This window comes from Chrysochloris asiatica, unplaced genomic scaffold (genome assembly GCF_000296735.1).
Source record: "Chrysochloris asiatica unplaced genomic scaffold, ChrAsi1.0 scaffold00055, whole genome shotgun sequence".
NCBI classification, from domain to species: Eukaryota; Metazoa; Chordata; class Mammalia; order Afrosoricida; family Chrysochloridae; genus Chrysochloris; species Chrysochloris asiatica.
The window spans coordinates 6,860,404-6,881,382 of record NW_006408573.1 but is presented as its reverse complement, the minus strand read 5'-3'; the positions used below and the strand labels follow the sequence as shown (position 1 = coordinate 6,881,382).

At 45.6% G+C, this 20,979-nt stretch overlaps 1 protein-coding gene across 1 annotated transcript; it reads right to left on the bottom strand.

The window, feature by feature from the left end:
* Positions 1 to 4,722: 4,722 nt before the first annotated feature.
* COQ9 (coenzyme Q9) lies at positions 4,723 to 19,802 on the bottom strand. The gene is made up of 9 exons (XM_006863560.1): positions 19,712 to 19,802; positions 16,541 to 16,709; positions 14,771 to 14,906; positions 8,685 to 8,827; positions 8,385 to 8,469; positions 6,940 to 7,044; positions 5,451 to 5,606; positions 5,114 to 5,167; positions 4,723 to 4,808 (listed from the first exon to the last, which is right to left on the bottom strand). Exons 1-9 carry the CDS (start codon positions 19,791 to 19,793, stop codon positions 4,773 to 4,775), a joined length of 966 nt encoding a protein of 321 aa, XP_006863622.1. The 5' UTR covers positions 19,794 to 19,802; the 3' UTR covers positions 4,723 to 4,772.
* Positions 19,803 to 20,979: the final 1,177 nt, after the last annotated feature.

Sequence of the window (20,979 nt, the reverse complement as noted above, 5' to 3'; positions counted from 1 at the left end):
TATTAACTTGGATAAACATGCAAATCTTAAAAATAATTAGAAAAATCTAGATTTCTTATAGTCTCCCAAATTTTATCTGATCACTTTGTTCCTTGTAATAATTCATTTCATCATGTGAATATATAATTTCATCAGTTTCGTACTGACAGACATTTAGATTGTGACTAGTTTCTTTTATACAGAGGGTTACATTAACACCCTTGTTCACAGTAGAATAAATTTCAAGTAACATTCCTGGTCAGAGGGTATGTGTACATTTTTAACAAACATGGTCTTTCATTGATGTTCCTAGTCATATTATATCATCTCCTGATTTCACATTTCTGGATATTATTTCTGGTCTGGATATTATAAAACATTCTAATCTTTGATAATCTGTTTACGAAATGATCTTGTTGAATCAATTTCTATTTAATTAAAATATAGATTTTTATAATCAAATTATTTCCTAGAAAGATTATACCAAGTTCACTGACAGAGTATTAAGAATGTCCATTTCTTTGTACCCTCGCTAATATTAAATTTCAAGTGCTTAAAGGATAGTATATATTCTCTCTTCCAACCTTACCAAGTCTGAATCATGAATGCAATTCTGGCTTCTGAAAATGCTAAGGAAAAAACAAACACAGTGCTCTTTAATAAAATGCATTATCTACAGATCTGTATAGCTGATAGGGCAGGAGCTATCTCTGCATTTAGTGCCCAGCAGTGTGCCTCCATACAGGGCATACACTCAAGAAAGAGTTACCAAGGTTCCCCAGACTGCCTGGCGAGAAGTTGCCTCAAAAACATGGTAGCTGAAATGACAGGAGTGACTGGGACCTTCAGAATCATTGTTGTCATGAAGTGCCATCGAGTTGGTTCCAACTCATAGCGACTCTGTATAGGGTTTCTGAGGAACGGCTGATAAGTTTGAACCACGGACCTTGCAGTTCAAATCAACCTTGAGGTTGAGTGCTTAACCTATGGTACCACACCAGGAATCAGAGTCCACGTAAAGAAAAGAGGCACTGAGATAGAATTTGGCTGGGACTTCATTAGCAAGGCAGGATGAGGTATAACCAGTCACTGGGAAAGGAGAGAAAAGGAGTTTGCCTTAGTAAGTCAGTCTCCCTGATACAGGAGAGAAGTGGGCTCTCACTCTACACTTGTTTCTTCTCAGTAAATTAAGATTTCAGATTGTTTGCTGAGTGTGGATGGATGCTGTAAAGGGTCAAGGAAAGACCGGAATGGAATTTGGAATGGCTACTGCAGAGTCCTAAGGAGCTCTGGTAGCATAGTGGTTATGAATTGGTCTGCGAACCTTAAGGTCAGCAGTTCGAAACTCCCAGCTGTTCCACGGGAGAACGATGAGGCTTTCTGCTCCCGTAAAGATTTACAGCCTCGGAAACCCTGTACAGGGTCGCTACGAGTCAGAACCGACTGCATGGCACATAACCACCACCACCACCACCACTGCAGAGTCCTGGTGTGACAGTGTGACTGGACTGCAAGATAGGTTTGAACCGCAAGGTCGGTGGTTTACCAGCTGCTCCTTGGAAACCCTCTACAGGGTCGCTATAAATCAGAACGGACTCAACTGCACTCAACAACTGCAGAGAACTTGACAGGGTGTAGAGATGAAAACAATCAGAGATGCAGAAAGGGTTCAGTGGAAGGCCCATGAGAAGAGACCTGAGACTGTTGATAGCTCATGACTTTCTGCGTCAATATTCGCAGACTTCGGCAGGAAAGGGCAAAAGCAGAAGACAGCAAACCAGACTTGCAAACTGAGTCCAGCAAGTGCTGAGAAAATGATGAAAGCTCAAGAATGCCTCACTGAGGAATCCTGAGCCCCACCTAGAATTTTTTGAGTTAGGACATTCCCATTTGAAAAGATACAGACCAACTCAGAATTGCTGGGAGAACAGAAGATTCTTGTTTAAAGAAAGACTTGTAAAAAATCAGACTGAGTTTCAAGCAAGCTTTTTGCTTTGGAGGCATCAAGGCAAAAAAAAAAGTCAGCCCATCAGAGAAAACCCCCTTCTAGGACTGAAAGTTAGAGGCAAGCCATGAGCAGCATGACCACCTGGATCTACTTGTGAATGGAAGTGGGGGAAATGCAGCAATGAAGATAGGAGCTGAGTTTGGACATGTACTATTGACATCCATTGACCTTGTGAAGACAAAGAGGAAGGGGTGGCTGAAGTTTAGGGAGATTTGTAAACTCCTGAGCACTGAGAGTGAAGTGGCCAGTGGGTCTCAATTGCAGGGAGGTGTGTGAACTCCCAAACTTGTAGCTGGTACCTATCTGACCTAGCTTGGATGGCTTGGGCTGAGCTGACCAGAATCGACCAGATGAAGATAAAGATGGTTGACATTGTGTTAAGTGCTGTTGAGTTGGTTCAGGCTCATAGAGACCCTGGATAGGGTTTCTGAGAAGTGGCTGGTGAATTTGAAACATCAACCTTGTGGCTCAAACCAACATGTGGTTGAGTGCTTATCCTATTGCACCACACCAAGAGCAAGTGTAAATTTCTACCATTTGATGAGCTGGACTTTTGCTTATGGATGTGGTGGTGGTGGTTATGTGCCGTGGAGTCGGTTCCGACTCATAGCGACCCTGTATAGGGTTTCCGAGGCTGTAAATCTTTACGGGAGCAGAACGCCTCATGTTTCTCCCATGGAACAGCAGGAACAGCTGGTAGTTTCGAACTGCTGACCTTGAGGTTAGCAGCCTGACTCATAACCATTACGCTACCAGAGCTCCTTGCTTATGGATGTGTTATTGTTGTTAAGTGCCGTTGAGTCGGTTTCGATCCATAGCAACTCTGTATAGGGGTTTCCGAGGAGCAGCTGGTAAGCTTGAACCGTCGACCTTGCAGTTCAAATGGCTTTGCAATCTGGTGCATTAACCCATGTTGTTGCTCAAAATTCCAACAGGAATTGAGGATTCTTCATATCAAGGAACAAGGTTGTTTCCTCAGAGTACTGGGTTGATGTTTAGTGCTGTTGAGTCAGTTCCAACCCATAGCAACCCTGTATAGAGTTTCTGAGAAGCAGTTGGTGAGTTCGAACCAAGCTTGCAGTTCACATTCTATAGTGACACATCAGGGCAGGCAATTATTGGCTATCAAAAATGTGTGTGTGTGCGCCGGGAGGCAGGGGCTACAAAGGCATGAAGTGGCTGGCTTAATTTCAGCATGAGGAGGGTGAAGTAGAATCCCCAGTTAATAGTTTCCTGTTTCCAGATGGATCTGGTGAAAAGGGGTGTGGGGGGAGAATGATGGTGATAGGATTTTAGGATTTGATTGTGAGTTAACTGTTAGTAGGATTAAGTGATTGTCAAAACTGTAACTGTAGATGTGTAACTAAAAGGGCAAAGTAGTTAAACTTTAATTTCAGGAATAGATGATCCTAGGACCAGCAAGAAAGAAGAGCATGAGATCCCTACCTAGAAAAACAGCAACAGCAGACAATCCCAGGGTCATCAAGATAGAGCATGAGTGGAACGTGAGATCCCGGCCTGGAAAAGCAGTGACTGTAGAGATGGAGGCGGAGGCAATGGCCTGGAGACAGAGCACCTGCAGGCTCTAGGCCCATGGACTAAGGCTGTGTTCCTGCGGGCAGGAGGCTGCCTTACACAATGTGCCCTTTGAACATTTAAACGAATATACATTTTTTGTTTTGTATGCGTGCATCACATACTTTTGCTTTGTTCATTTGTGAAATATAAAATGTGAATGGGGAACCACAGGGGGGAAGTAGGATACATTATGAAATAAAGCATGCTTCATTCAATGCAAAACTAATGATCTTGTCAATAAACCTTGACTTAACAATAAAGTTAAAAAAAAAACAACAAAAGAATGCCTCCCTGAAATGGCTAGGCATGGTTCAGAGGGCAGCTGAGAGCAGCCGAGGGAGCTGACAGTCTGGGGCAGGCCCTGGCACATCTCACTGATAGGAGACCTTGTCGAGATGCAGAATTGCCACAATTACCCAGTCAGTAGGTGCTAGGCAGTGCCAGACTAGAGTGTAGGTTTCCCAGCTGCTGGCCTCAAGCCTTTTCCATCTTCAGCACTGTCACTGCCATCTCGCCCAGGAGTCCTGGATACCTGCCATGGCTGACACAGAAACTAACTACACAACAGGAAACTGCTTCAAACATATTTATTGTCATTTTTATAGGCATCCCGCAATCTATGCTGGTGTAATGCACCCCCAGGCTCTGATTCACAACTCAGGTCAAGCTGAGCACCACTGCACAGCAAGCACCTGTTTCAGGTGAGGCAGCTCCCAGAGCGGGTTCCCAGGTGCAGCATCTCTGGACATCAGGGAAGAGCACCAGAAGGAACACCTGTGTGTTGGGGACTATCTGCCACCCTGTGGTGGCTTCAGACCCTGACGCCAGCTTGGGAGCTTGAGAGCATTTCTAGGAAGGCTGGGATCTATCTTATTAAAGTGCCCGTGGGGCCATGACTTGACAACAACAAAAATCTCAGAGGCTTGAAGGCTAGGATAAGATCCTAATTTTTTAATCACAAGCTGTAATGCAGAAAGGCATCAGGAAGTCTGGTCTGGTATTAGAAACTGAATCAGTGGCTCAATTCCAGACCAGAAGGCTATCACCAAGTGCCCTGTGGTTTCCAGGAGGCTGTGGGAGCGACTCAGGAGTCCCCCATGTTTTCTCATGAACATCTTGTACATGGACGGGACATCCTACTTCCCAAAGCTCTTGACATGTATCTGCTGGCTTTCTTCTAGGCACTCAAGCTGACACCCCTTCCTTCTCACCGGCGCTGGTTTAGACCCGTCAAGTTCTTGAGCTGACATGAGAATGGAAACAGAGACTGGTGAGGTCCTGGCCCTGCCTGTAGAACTTCCAGGAGGAAGATGAGGATTCTCAAGGTGGTGGGCATGACTATGACACAGGGACCTGACAGACCAGGGCCCTGCAAATCAGCAACGTTTCTTGATGCCCAGTAAAGAGAGAGATGGGATACTTGGGACCAAGAAGCTGAGCTCTGAACCACTCTCCGTCTTATTAGTAGGGTTCCAGATGAAGGCTACAAAACAACTGGTTGTTGGTGATACATGTAACTATCACCAGGACAAACTGGGTGATACTCACCGTCACCGCAGCGCCCATGAGTCCTTGCACCAGCGCCTCACCGGTGGACTTAACCTGGAAAGGAGTCAGAGTCAGGTTCCCATAAGCCCCCAACACACCCTCAAAAGTGGGGCAGGAAGGATGAATGAGAGGTCAAGAGGGCCCTGCATACTGGAGAAGAACCAATGGGTAAGACAATCATTAAAGGGCAAAGTCTAGCCTTTAGGGAAGTGCCGACAAGAAGAAGTCCCCTAGGACCATCAGCTGAGGACAAAAAGGAAGGACCAGCTGTGGCCTTGGGAACACGGGTGTACCTAGTGAGGAAACGTCCTACATGGCTAGCCGCACACTACCCTACCTGCTTGGCAGTATGGCCCATGTTCATTGCATCATTAATCCTGTTGTCCAGGAAGCGCCAAGTGTCTGCGAAGTCTGGGGAGGAGTCCTGCATCATCACCAGCTCTGTAGTGTTGTAGATGCCAGCCAGCACGGCTCGGCGGGTGTACCAGTTAATCTGCAAAAGAAACCACCCAGAAAGATGGGTCACCACCGCTGCTGGGGCAGTCTGGGGTCATTTCCATCCAAAAGCATGGGGACTCATGGGCTTCCTCCTTCTTCTTACCCTCACAGACATACACAGGCTTGAGGTGTACTACCCTTCCCAGACCTGTCTGGGAGTACATTAAAACACAAATGCAAGCTCCTAAGCTCCACCTGTGGGCATTCAGTCAGCAGGTTTGAAGTAGGGCTAGGAATCTGAATGTTCACTAAGCACCCAGGTGATTTTGTGACATCTAGTGCACATTAATCTTACGGTCAACAGTTCGAAACTACCAGCTGTTCCGTGGGAGAAAGATGAGGCTTTCTGCTCCCGTAAAGATTTATAGCCTTAGAAACCCTGTACAGGGTTGCTATGAGTTGGAACCAACTCCACGGCACATGATAGTCCACATTGGAAATGCCAGTGAGGTGGCAACATCTTAAAAAGTCTGAGTCCCAGGGAGGCTCCGGCATCAGCCCGTTGGGACCAATGCTTGGTGTGCCCATCAGGAGTGTGAGGGCTGGGCCAGGATTATGGACTGATCAGAACATCTAGGCAGAACTGCGAGGCTAAGTCCCTTGGGCTGTCCTGGCAAAGTATTGCTCATAGCACCAGCTCAGTGGCTTGATGCTTTATTTCTTTCATTTCATTCCCCTACCCGCTCAGTTGGTAGTGTATTCCCACACGGACCAGGTTTATTAAAGCACTTTGTTACACTGTGGTGGGAGTACCTCACACACACGTCTGGTCCTCCAGACACCATGAGTTATGCTACCACCCCTACCCGAGATGCCACAAAGCACCATCACGTATTTATTTCTTTTATGAAGGAATATGTTTTCTTTTTTAATTTCCCAATAGAAAGAGGGTGGCATTAACAAGTCAAGTTCCTTCCTGGTGCCTGTTTGAAGTTTATTGATCTCTTAGCAAAGTGGGGCTGGGGAGGGAGTTTCTTTCTAAACAGTGGGCGTTCCTGTGGAAAGACACACACAGAGATTCTGTTGCTGAATCCAAGTCCTAGGAGTGAAGGGAAAATGGTCACAAAGAGCAGCGTCATCACACGGTCTTCTGGCACCGTGTCACCACTGGTTTCTGACTAGAATACTGGTCCCCAAATGAAGACCTAGATCCCAGTTCAGCTTGTTGAGTGACCTTCCTCATAGTTTAGTCTCTTAAGTCTTTCCTTTCCAAAACTGACATCGGGCTGCAGGCCCCTTGAGGAGACTTGTGACCAGGTAAACTTCTTGAAGAAATGGTTAGTACCAGCCCCGGGCAGAGGCTGGATTACTGTACAGAAAGCACTCACATCTGTGGACTGGTCCCCAGCGTAATGCCACATGTCGTCCACCATGCTGGTAAGCAGGTTCAGGCTGGGCGGGATGTTATGAGGGAGCATGAGGATGCTGAGGGCCTGAGAAGAGAGTGAAAGGACCAGTACTGCATACAGGTAACAAAAGAGTATGGTGGGTGGTTCACCTCCCTACAGGGTAAGGGGGCCTGGCTAGCTTCGCTTCTCTGAGACCCACCATCTCTACCCACTGGACTGAGCTCCTGAGCAATAATGACAGACTGCAGTGACAAGAAGCAGGATCAGATTCTCTGTCCCTGGCCTTTGTTAATGGGACAGAAAGGACAAGGGATGACTCTGTAACAGGAAGAAACAAGCAGAGACAGGAGTGAAGGTCACCCCCTGGGCTCACAGTGTGGCTGCCCTTGATGCACCACGGCAGCCTCACGATACGCCTCCTGCTTTGACTGCTTGAGTTAACTCAAGTTGATGTGTTACCTGTCACCAAAAAACCTCCGACTAATACAAGTGATGGCACAACCCAGACTCCTCTAGCAGACATCAGCGCCTCTAAGAGGACAAGGTCTTGCCAAAGGACTAGCTTCAGAATCCACTGGTCAGAGAGTTCCTAGTCTTGCTGGGCAGTTTTCACTTAGTGAAATGCTGAATTAAGAAGGCAGCTCAGGGCTGACCACATGCACTCTCACTGCTTTAATGGGGATGTGATGCCTCCCAGAACGAGTCTAGGCTGGAAGCTGCACAGGCAGGGGTTAGTCCCTGACTCTCAGCTGTACCCCTCATCACCCAGCCTGTGCTAGGTGCACCACAGGTGTTCACAGTCACCACCGCTGATTGACTGGAACCGCAAATGCAACAGACTCTCCCAGCTGATCTCGGAGCCCCTCTGATTTCTGATGTGCTTTGATGTCATATTTTCTGAGAAAATGGCCCAGCACTGTGACATGCCTTCAAACAAGGAAATGGAAGCTTCAGGAAAGGAGAGAAGGCCGTTGGAATGAATATTCCAATCCTAAGCACAAAACTGGTAATTCTAAGTCCCAGTCTTCTGGGATCTAGAACACAATGGGGCAGTTACAGGGCTGATGACAGTAAATTAAATCCTCCGCCTTTTCTAGCCTTTGTTGTGGACCCCTCCTCATTGCTGACATGGTGGTGCATCAGACATGGTGGTGCACTAGGACCCCACACAGGATGAGATCTTATACCCAAGGCCACTGTTGTTCTCAGGGACACAGACAGAGATGCCTCAGTTACCCTCTTTGGCTCTCCCAAGTTTGAGACCTAGTGCACTGAGTATCCCTGGGCTGAGGCTGACAGAGGTGAGCCATGAGCTAACTTCTGTGCTGTGACCAAGTTCTCTGAGAGACAGGCGTGGATATTTATACAGATGACAACTTGCTGCTAATAGGATGGGTGATCTAGGGCCTGGATCTGGACTCTACCCGGGGCCAGTGCTCAATGTACGGGATCAACATTCTCAGTCTGGTTTCCACTGCATCCCTCAGGAACTGGTCTGTCTTCCTCTTCCTGGAAGAAGGAAAAGAACACAGTGTATCTTGGGGTCAAAGCACGGGCTTGGGGAGGTCCCAGCAGCTCGGAGGCTGGCCTGACTAGAGGTGGTCATGACAGGGAGTTGGGTTTCTGTCCCCCACAGCAGCAGGGCTGCTGAATGCTTTCTCTTGTCCTTGTTAAGGGCAGCTGGTGGGACCTGTCACCCTGAGCACAGATGCCACAGGACTCACTCTGCCTGGCCCAACTGTACCAGCTTCTGCTCCTCTTCCAACACACGGGTGAGCCGGGCGTTGCACTGGGTCACAAAGTGCAGTATCAGCTCACTGCCGTCATTCCCAAACATGCTGGCTGCAGCACTGGACAGACCCAGAGACTACAAAAGGGGAGAGAGGAGACAGAAAGGTAGTGGGCAAATGCAGCGGGCACTGTGGCTTGCTCGGCACTGGCAATAACACCCCCTCTTCTGGCAATAGCAGCCTGAGTCTCAGCGGGGTACTCCATCCCTTAACCTTAGACCATTTGTTTTGGGTCAGGCAGACACCAGTCTCTCCCCCTCCCAGCTGGTTAGGCTCCTTTGTGTGTATGCAAAGGCCATGATCCAGGCTTAGGTAAGTGAAAGTCACAGCGACTAGTTCAGCAATGGACATGTGACCAAGAAAGTGTCACAAGCATGACTGGGAAAGAGGTGCTACTGTTCTGCTGGGCACCTGGAAATGTGTCTCAGAGGAGCACAGGAGAGACGATGGAGAGGCTGCGCAGCAGTACCCCTGAAGAACACCCTAAATGGGCCCAAATCCTTCCTCTCTTGCTTGAGAAGTTAGAGCTGCACTTCTGGCACTGTAACTCTAACTAAGAGAGATGGGGCCTGGGAGAAGAGAAGGCCTTGAAGAGAACTCAAAACTCTTTCTGACCAACTCACCTAACCTCAATGTTGTGGAAACTGGATGTCTTTGTTTTAAAACAAACAAGCAACAACCGTTTCCTTACTGAGTTATCAAGGAACTAACAGAACTGAGAGGGCTCCATGCCATTTCATTCCTGAGCCAGCAATCACCAAGCATCTACCAAGGCTAACCCATGCACTAGGGGCAGCGACAGCTGAAAAAGCAAATAGAAATACTCATTGAGCCCTGGTGACAGAATGGTTAAGTGCCTGCTATTGAATGAAAGCTTGGCGGTTCAAACCCATCCAATGACTCCACGGGACAAAGACCTGGCAAGCTGCTCCTTTAAGGATTACCGCCTAGGAAAGCCGACACAGAGGCAGCTCTATACTGTCACACGGGGACTCTTTAGGGTTGAAACTGACTTGAAGGTACCAAGCAATAAAACAAAGCAACACCCACTGTTGGGAAAGGGGAAAGTCACTTCCCTTTGATGGAAGCACACAGCCTTTCTGAAGGCAGTTTGACAAAATTAATGATAAGGGAGTTACAGCAGGTACAATAGTAATGGTTAATGTGTGCCAGGCACCTGGCTAAGGACATTACCTACACTCTCACGTAGCACTATCACCTACACTTTACAGATAAAGAAACTGATGTGAAGCACTTAACCACATTGCTATACTGCATCCAATGTACATGTAACAAGAACCTCATATTAGTCATAAGGAGCTTTGGTAGTGTAATGGTTACAAGTCAGGCTGCTAAACCTCAAGGTGAGCAGTTCAAAACTATCAGTTATTCCACAGGGCAAAGATGAGACTTTCTGCTCCTGTAAAGATTTATAGCCTCTGAAACCCTATACAGGGTCACTATGAGTTGGAACCGACTCCACAGCACATAACCAAGCACCCTCATAGTCATGGGGCCAATTACGAAGGTGCTGTCTCTCAGATCCATACCTGCTCTTCTATCCTCTGTTAGTGATGTAGGGATGGAGACTCTCAAAACCACATTTCTGGCTCCATTATAGGGTCTGTCAATAGGGTCCATGGAGGAGACTGCAAGGCTGGGGAGGGAGAAGCAATAGGCTCCTTCCTGCTTACTTCCTGTCTGCGGGGGTCCCTGTGGGCGGCAGCAGTGCCATCCTATAGCAGCAGAGAAGGCAGCATGCGGTTTCCCCAACATTGGCAGAACAAGCATAGCCAGCCACTGCCCACCCCTCCTCTCTCATTGACAAGAGGGGAAATAAAAGACCAAGATTAATGTCACAAGTCTCTGAAACTTGCTCTTGAACGTACACAAACTAAAGCTAATGGAAAAAATGATGAAATAAAAGAACTGAACAAAACATTTCAAAGGGAAGCTAGAGAAGACAAAGTATAATGCAATGTGCAAGACCTGGAGTCAGAAAACTAAAAGGGAAGAACATACTCAGGTTGCAATATTTAAGGACTCTGGTAGTGTACTGTTTACAAATCAGGCTGCTAATCTCAGGGTCAGCAGTTCAAAACTACCAGCTGTTCCGCGGGAGACAGATGAGGCTTTCTGGTCCTATAAAGATTTACAGCTTTGGAAACCCTGTACAGGGTTGTTATGAGTCAGAAGTGATTCCACGGCATGTAACAACAAAAGCAACATGGGAAAAATGGAGTCCTGGTATGGCACTATAGAATATAGCACTGAACTGCTAATCATAAGGTTGGTGGTTCAAACTGACCAGTTTATACAGTTTATACAACTCTATACAGTGGTCTGTGATTTGGAACCAACTTAACGGTCCTTAGCAACAACAATGGGTGAAATACTGATTGACGCAGGAAGCATCAAAAGATGATGGAAGAAATACACAGAGTCACTGTACCAAGAAGAATTGGTTGATGTTCAACCATCTCAAGAGACAGAATATAATCAAGAACTGATAGTATTAAAGGAAGAAGCCCAACATGCAATGAAGACATTAGTGTAAAACCAAGTTCCAGGAATTTACAGAATAACAAACTGAAATGTTTCAACAGATTGATGCAGCGCTGGAGTAGCTCACTCATCTCTGCCCAAGATATGTGGGTGACAGCTACCTGGCCAACTGATTTGAAGAGATCCAGAGTTGTGTGCATTCCAAAGAAAGGTGACCCAGTGGACTGTGGAAAACAGTATCATTTATATGACATGAAAATTAAAATGTTGCTGAAGATAATTCAAAAGTGGTTGCAGCAGTATATAGAAAGGGAATTGTCAGAAATTCAAGTAGGATCCAGATGAGGACATGAAACAAGAGATACTGCTAATGCCAGATGGATCTTGGCTGAAAGCAGAGAATACCAGAAAGATGTCTACTTGTGCTCTGTTGTCTATGCAAAAGCATTCGACTGTGTGAATCATAACAAACTATGGATAACATTGCAAAGAAGGGGAATTCCAGGGGGAACCAGTACATAGAGCAAGAGGCCATTGTTAGAATTGAACAAAGGGATATTGTGTGGTTTTAAACCAGGAAAGGTGTATTACAGGGATATATTTTTTCACTGTACTTATTCAGTATGTATGCTAAGGAAGCTGGAATATATGAGGAAGATGTGGCATCAGGATTGGAGGTAGACTCATTAACAACCTGTGACAGGCAGATGACGCAACTTTGCTTGCCTTGAAACACTGATGAAGATCAAAGACTATGGTCTTCAGTATAATTGCAACTCATGTGAAGAAAAAAACAAATCTTCACAACTGGACCAAGAAATAAAACATACTAAACAGAAAATACTAATTGTTAAAGACTTCATTTGCTTGGATCTGCAATCAATGCTCATGGAAGCAGCAGTCAAAAAACCAAATGACATATTATATTAGGCAAATCTGCTGCAAAAGACCTCTCTAAGGTATTAGGAACAAAATTTTCACTTTGAGGACTTCGGTGTTCCTGACCCAAGCCATGGTATTTTCAACTGTCTCATATGCATCAGAAAGTTGAACAATGAATAAGAAAGACCACAGACGAATCAGTACATTTGAAATATCATGTTGGAGAAGATTATTGAAAGTAAGAGGCCAAAAGAACAAACAAATCAGTCTTGGAAGAAGTCAAGTCAAAATGCTCCTTAGATAGGAGGATGGGAAGACTTCATCTTGTACTTTGGGCATGTTGTCTGGAAGGATACCACGCTTGGTAAAGTGGAGGGTCAGTGAAAAAGAGGAAGGCCCTCAATGAGATGGACTGACACAGTGCAACAACAATTGTGTGGATGGCACAGGACCAGGCAGTGTTTGGTTCTGTTGTGCACAGGGTCTCTGAGTCAGAAGCAACTCTACGGCAGCTAACAACAGGGATGGGTAGGTGAGGGAGGGAGAATCACTGTCTACATGCCAACATGTATTAAGCTGGGTAAAGGGAAAGATAATATACAGTAAGAGGAGCTCAACACAGCATGATCAATGCAAAGGAAGACACTGGGAGGTATGCAAGTGTAAAGGGAATAATGGCAAATGCTATTACATACCCAACCCTGCAATAACGGAAATCATAATCTGAGTGGATAAGTAGGTAAATATGTCAGCTTAACATGTGTGAGAAGGCATATGTGAATACATGCATGAACAGGCATGTATATGACAGAGGATTATGAATGGGGCTGCTAACTTCAGGGTCAACAGTTCAAAACTACCAGCTGTTCCACGGGAGAAAGATGAGGCTTTCTGCTCCCGTAAAGATTTACAGCCTCGGAAACCCTATACAGGGTTGCTATGAGTCAGAACTGACTCCACGGCACATAACCACCACCATATATAAAGTAGAGCATACAAGGGGCAAAGTTAGCCACAACCAAACACCTTGAGGGACTGAGTCACTGAGTTGGAGAGCGTAAGACCACAGTTTTGGGAGATAACCTAGGTCAACTGCAGTAACATGGTACCAAAAGGCAATGTTCTACATCCCACTTTGTTGAGTAGCAACTGGGGTCTGAAAAGCTTGCAAGCAGTAATCTAAGATCCAACTATTGGTCTCTTCTCATCCAGAGCAAAGTAGAGGGAAGAAAATCAAAGACTCTAGGCAACAATTAGTCCAAAGGACACATGGACCACATGAGCCAGAGCCTGAGACCACAAGACCTAGATGGTGCCCAGCAACAACTAGGGACTACTCTGATCGGGGTCTCAAGAGAAGGCCCTAAACAGAGTGGGAGAAAAATCAGAACAAAATTCAAAATCATAAGAAAGACCAAACTTACTGGTTTGGTCTTATGACTAGTGGAACCCATGAGATATTGACTGTAGACACTCTTTAAACCCGGGACTAAACCCACTCCCAGAGATCACCTTTCAACCAGATAGACCCATCAAATGAACAATAACACCAGTGAAATACGTGCTCCTTAAAATAACCAATCATACAAGACAAGAATGGCAGCATTTGCCCAAAAACAAAGTACAGGAAAGATGGGCAAATGGAAACAGGGAACCCAGAGAGGACATGGGAAGAGCACTATTACAATGAGGGGACTGCAACTAACATCATGAAACAAAATGTGCATAAATTATTGCAAAGGAAACGAAATTGCCCTTTAAGACTTTTACCTGAATCACAATACAAAGTTAAAAGTTAACAAAATAAATTACGTAAAAGCATAAAAGGAAAAAAAAAAAAAAAATCAGAAACATGCTCAGATAAGTTGTATGGTTTATTATACTAACAAATTACAAACAAGCCATGTTGCTTATTAACCATGTCAAATAAATATAATAGGTGTTATGTAGCCATTATGAATGACAACATGCAAAGTGAAAAAAAAAAGCTGGATAACCACATCTAGTATCATCAGATTTTCCAAACAATCTTGTAACATTTCCTGCCTAACACGAACCTATCACTTAATCTAAAGAAGCAGTCTGTTCCCACCCAGGAGGAAAAGCAGATTGCTGGATTTACTGAGCAACAGTAACATGTGTTTGTCTCCAAAGTGGTGACTACTTTCTGGAGGTTTTCCAAACACCATCTTTCAACAATTCTAAGATGCACACTTTTTGCACGGGGGGGCCCCCCTTCATTGTCAGCAATCAGTGTGAGCTGTGTGTTCCTAATGTGTCATATTTAATAGGCAGCATTTCTTCTTTCCTAAAGACACTGGTACTTCTTGCAACAATTAGTATCTTAGAGCCAATCTGAAATATGGTAATTTTGATCAAGATAATTTTATTAGACTATCTTTAGAACCTAATTCCCAAGAACTAACTTCATGGTACATTTCTCTTACATTAAAGACAATACTAATAGTAAAGCTATGTTTACCCTACTGGGAAAAACAAATTAAACAAACCCAGAAAATCCTGTAGCCTTCAGGGGCTCAGAGCTAGGCAGCAGAAAGATGCTCTGCTCTGCCTGTTGCAACTCCCTCCTGGCTAGCTTTGGTCAGGCAAACCCCGGCCTCGCCTGGACACACCTGGGCTCCTTCTGCGATGGCCTCTGCGGTCCACCCGTGAGCAGGAACGAACTCCAAGGCCGCTGTCAAGATGCGATGCTGCAGCTGTTCTTCACTCTCATGGTCCTCCTCCTCCTCGCCACCCTGGTCTGTGTACCTGAGACCCAAATCCGAGAGACATGGGGGCAGGGTCCAGTACACCTCATCTCACTGCCTGATGCCGGAGTGCAAACTGTGTCTGAGCAAAAACTAGACTCTGTCTCCTCGAATCACATCTACTCTTGTGTCAGTGCAGATGTTTTCATGCCAACAGGGTAGAATGGCAACATAAAGTCATAGAGAAGGGGCCCAGTGGTTGGGAAGGTCATATAACACAGAGTAAATGGTCCCATGTTGTTGTGTGCTATGGAGTCAATTCCAACTCACAGTCACCCTGTAAGACAGAAGGGCCCCCAAAAGGTTTTCAGGCTGTGATCTTCATGGAAGCAGATCACCAGGTCCTTCTCCCTTGGAGCAGCTGATGGGTTCAAACGACTGACCTTCCAGTTAACCACTTCACCATCAGTGTCCCCAGAGCACTGTGGATCTCCCCATTTACAGCCCACACAGCATAAGGCTTAGGGGGTCTCTTTATTTGTATCTGCACCAGACTATATGAGGGCAGGGACTGTGTTCTTTATTTATATATAGGGCCTGACACAATGTTGTTATTGTTAGGTACTACAAGTCAATTCTGACTCACAGTGACTGCATGTGGCAGAGCCCCATAGGGTTTTCTGGGCTACAATCTTTAGGAGTAGAGTGCCAATTCTAGAGTCTGGAGCCACTAAGTGAGTTGGAACAAAGAACCTTTTGGATAGCAGCCACGCCACGTGCTTAGCCACTGCATCTCCAGGGCACCTAGTAGAGTCTCAAAAATGATTTTTTGGATTGTAATAAAAAGTACTTTAATCAGGAAACCAGAAAAATAACTGCAAACATTAATTTCAGGCCTAGAGAAACTTCTTAGTGAGAACATTAAGAAAAGCAGAAGGTCTACTGGGAGTGACTTCCATTGTTTCTGCAGAGCACTTAGGCCCCACCTGCGGATTAAAATGCTAAATGCAGGAATCCTTTGACCTAGTGCTTCCCGTAGAAGACTGACATGTTTTTCATGTTAATGAAAGAAATCTCAACATCAATGAAAGACTGTTGTGGTTAAGTGCTGTCTATTTGGTTCTGGCTCACAGCAACCCTGTATAGTGTGACTGGTGAGCCTGAACTGCCGACCTTGCAATTCAAACTGACCTTGCAGTCCAGAGAATTAGCTCACTGTGCCACACCAGGACTCCCAAAAAAGAGACAGGGTAAATAAAGTCTGATACAGCCATTTACTAGAATGTTATACATCCATTAAAATAACATAGCCTTTAAGGGATGTTCAAAATGTATTGTTGTGTGAAAAACAATCAGATTCTGGAATAGTGTATATACTGTATTATATAATTAATTATTATATATGTAGATTTATATATGAAAGGTGCTTAGAGAAACATCTAAAAGGATCTTCATCAAAATATGAACAGAATTGTCTCTAGGTTTGTGATTTCTGGTAAATTTTTAATCTTTTGTGTTCTGCTCTGATTATTTGGATATTTTAAGATGTGCAGACACTTTCAAAAATAAAAATAGAGAAAGCCTTGAAAATAATGGGTGGTGGGGAAGAAGATGGAAAGGAGAAGGAAGGGAGGAACAGAAACACCCAAGTATGAAAAGCGTTGGAAATGGGTGGATTGGGGTTCTGGAACGTACCTAGCAGTTGAACGAGAAGACTCTGGATTGGGTTCTTCTGTCCCGTGTGTCTCAGAATGCTGCTGAGAGAAAGGCGGCGGAGTTTGCTGCTTCTGCTCATCTGCGGATCTGAGCTGCACAGCTGAAGCATGGAAGGCACGTGGCACCAGAGGTGGTCGGCAGCGGGACACTGAAACAGGAACGAGCTGGTCAGAGACGAGACTCAGTACCAGTGATGGGGAAGACAGAAAGCGGGACACAGTCTACTCCAGGACCACTTACCCAGCTGTAAGTTCCTACATGGAAATCTTACACAGACTGGCAACCTTGGGTGGTCCAAAAATGGTTTCTAAACCTGTCTCTACCAGTTACTGACTGTGTGGCAAAGGACAAACCATTCACCCCAATATGCACGACTTTAAAATCTGCAAATAACTCCTACGTGCTCAATGGGTATGTGTGAGGCCTCCCTTGAAAACACTACACATTCATATACAATGGCAAGAGCACTGGGCTAGGAATTAGGAAGACTGTATACTGACCCTCTGCCACTGCTTAGCGCTAGCCAGGCTCTCTTATCTGCAACATCCCACTTTACGAAAGGCCTTTCCTAAGCACAAACCAATATAATTTCTTCCCAACATTTTACTGTAGAAAATTTCAAACATACAGACAAGTTGCAAGTATTATCTACCACTTCAATTCCATCACATCATTCATGTTTTGATGCATCTGTTACAGACCCCAGTGTTCTTCATCACTAGGCACTTTGGCATGCATATCATTAACTAGAATTCAATATTTGTTTACAGTTCTTTTGTTGAGGTGGAGTTTATATACAAGGACGTGCACAATTCCTAAGTGTCCCATGTTGTAAGTTTTGACAAACATAAGCACTTGAATATTGTAAATCCCTCTCTAGACAAAGCATTATCTCTGAAAGTTCTTTCATATTCCTCCCTGATCAGCCTCTACCCTACACTATTTTAAAAATATTCACCCTAGTTTTGGTGAGGCACATTGTAGGATAAGCACCTACCAGATGCTCTGCAGGTGAAAAATAAGGCTTTTTGCTCCAGTAAAGATTTACAACCTCAGAAACTCTACAAAGGGTCGCTGTGAGGCAGACTTTGACTCAATGGTAGTGAGCTTAGTTTAGATTAGTTTTGCCTGTCCTAGAATTTCATGTAAATGCACTCATACGGTATGCATTTTTTATGTAAGACTTTTTTCACTTAGAATATTTTTCAGATAAACTCTATTTTTAAACAAATCAATAGACAATACTTTTTATCACCAAACAGTGGGTATAAAGGTCTGGCAATCTGCTTCTGTAAAGATTAGAGGCTAGAAAACCCATTGTTTTTGTTGTGTGCTACAGGGTTTCTGAGGAGTGGCTGGTGAACCTGAACTGCTGACCTTGCGGTTCAAACCAACCTTGCAGTCCAGTGCATTAACCCAGAGTGCCACACCAGGACTCCTGGAAAACCTATGGGACAATTCTATTCTGTTATATAGGATCACTGATAAGTCAGAATAATCTTAACGACAAACAATGACTTAAACAAGCATTTGATTAAGTACCCGGTTGGTGCAGACAGTTTGTGCTCAGGCTTCCTAATTTAAATATTAGCAGTTCAAACCAACCCATTGCCACTGTGGAAGAAAGTCGAGACAATCAGCTTCCATAAATATTGTTGATGTTGTCAGGTGCCATTGAGTTGGAACCGACTCATAGCGACCCCATGCACAGCAGAACAATTCTGGGCCAACCTCACTACCGCTGCCACACTAGACGCCATCAATGATGCCACCTGGCTGATCCATCTCATTGGGGGTCTTCCTCTTTTTCTCTGACCCTCCACCTTACCCAGCATGACATCCATAAATATTACAGTTCCGATAATCCTATCAAGCGGTCCTACTTTGTGACACCTGGGGTCATCATGAGTTGGGATCAACTAGATGGCAATGAGATTTTTTTTCAGGATTCCATTAAGAAATAATACTTTGATGGGCACCAAGTCTGTTTCCGTTTTTGGATATCATGAATAAAGCTGTATGAATTCTTAGATAGATTAATCTTTTTGCAGGCAGATGTGGCTTTATTCTATTGATAAACACCTAGGCATGGATTGGCTGGGTTATAGACACTACTTTGATTAAATGTATTTAGTTTGGAATTTTGTGTGCAAACCACAAAAAAGGCAGTTTTGAGAATCTATGGAATGCCTCATCGAAGAATGATTTTAAAAAGAAGGAACAAAGAATAGTAGGTGTAAAAATAAAAGAATTTAGGCACAATAACAAAAAAAAAACCAGGCAAATATTCATAAAATGTTGAAAAGGAGAAGGGGGTCCCAAATTAAGATGGCAGAACTATGATTCAAGGAAAGGCAAGTACTTATTATACATTTATTTTAACTTGTCAATGTCTGCGTTCTCTTCATGGGTGAAACTGGTTTTCCTTTTATGGTAATAATGAAGTTTCCTAAATGTGGATTTTCCAAACCCCCGGTACACAAACAAAAATATGTATGTTATTGGTGTGTGCCTTCAGTCGATTCCTTGCTAGCCAAGTGCTTAGCCTTTGCGTCACCACTGCTCTTTACATATGTTGTTGATGTTAAGTATGCTGAGTTGGTTCCAACTCTTAGTGACTCTGTAGGGTTTCCAAGGAGCAGCTGGTGGGTTTGAACTACCAATCCTGTGGTTCAAAACGACCTTGTGGGACACAGAAATTACGAGGATATCAGGAAATTAGTGCAGTGACGGAAAATAACTAGACTAGGCGATCACTGTGACTGTTTGCAACTTTGTCCCTCCAGTGGTCCTGGACAAACACGTTTTGAGTTAGGAGACTGGGTCCGAGTCTGCTGGTTCTGCAACAGACAAGCTATATGACCTTGAACAAGCACCCCTAACCCTCTATGGGACTGTTGATTCTATTAAACAGAGATGACACGGCCTATTGCGCAGCTCTGGCTTCTGCCTGCTTGAGTCTGGGGACCAAAATCCAGCTCGGAGGGCAGCCCAGCCTGTGATAGTTACGCCGGCGACCCGGTACCGATGCCCTTCACTTCACCTTGCTCGCGGCCCACCACGGCAGCCTCTTCACCCTGCGCACAGCCCGGGTCGACCTCGTGCCCCCTTCCCTCTCCTCCCCGTTCCCCGTTTGGGCTGTCCCCTCACCGGGCCGGCAACGCAGCTGCAGAAGCCTCCAGCCCGCCCGGCCAAAACTTCCAGATACCGCCGCTGCCGCCGCCGCAGCCATATTGGAAACGGGCACACTTCTGCGACGTTGCTGACGTCGACACTACGTGTAGCGACGGGATGGCGGTAGGGCCAATTCCTACTTCCATGAGCCGGGAGTCTCCTCGTCTCGCGATAAATGCGGAGCCGGCTGTTGCAGAGAAACCCAGAGCGAGCTAGGCTGCCAGGTGAGCGCGCGTCCTGAGAAACCGACCTCTCCCAACAGTCCCTCTCCAATCCACCTTTGTCCACGCACGACCCCTCATTTCCTATCCCCAGGCTCACCCCTCGGTGGGGATGTAGCTACGACCAACAAACCCCCTAAGGGTCCTCGCGGACCTCAAACCGGGAGAAGCGGGTGAGCCTCCCTTTCTGCGCAGTGCCCCGGACCGCGAGGCTCCCTGCCTCGTTTCTCCTTCAGTCCCCCGGGTCCAAGGCCCCGAGGGCAGCGCACCGAGGTGGAAGAGCCTTGAGCTAGAGTCCGGGGGGCCTGGATCCGAGACTCATTTCTGCCAATAATCAGTGATTGTGACCCGAGGCCTCTGTCCTCTGTGCTTTTAATAGCTGTGGGTTGAAGTTTTGGTGCCTGGCAGTAAAGAACGAAGGTCTTGAGGGGCCTGAGCCCACAGGTTGTAGTTTTGAGCTTATGTCTTGAACCTCCAAGGTGTTGAATTGATATAATTGAGCATTTAATTCTCCAACTTGTCAAATTGTAAGAACCACCTAGAATGTTTGCCTATTCATAAGACGGTACCCAGGTATACCTGGACTGTTGATTCCGCATGTCTGAGTGCCAGGCCAGAATTTTGACAAGTGCCCCAGGTGATTTGTAGGATCTGCAAGTTTGGGAAGGAGTCCTGGTGTGGCGCTGTGGGATAATGCACTGGACCCCAAGGTCGGTTAGAACCGCAAGGTCGGCGGTGCAAACTCACCAGCCGCTCCTCGGAAACTGTACACAGGGTCGATAATGGGTTGGAACCGACTCGACGGCACTTAGCTAGAGCTATCATTCATTCTGACATTGAGTGCAAGACTCTGGGGTCATCTGAGGAGATCGTGGCTTCCCTCCCTAGGGCGGCTTAATCCTGCTGCTCATAGCGGCCCTATAGGCTTAATGTTGTTGTTAAGTGGCTTTGAGTGGGTTCCGGTTCCGGCTCATGGTGGTGTGCCGTGGAGTCGGTTCCAAGGCTATAAATCTTTATGGGCGC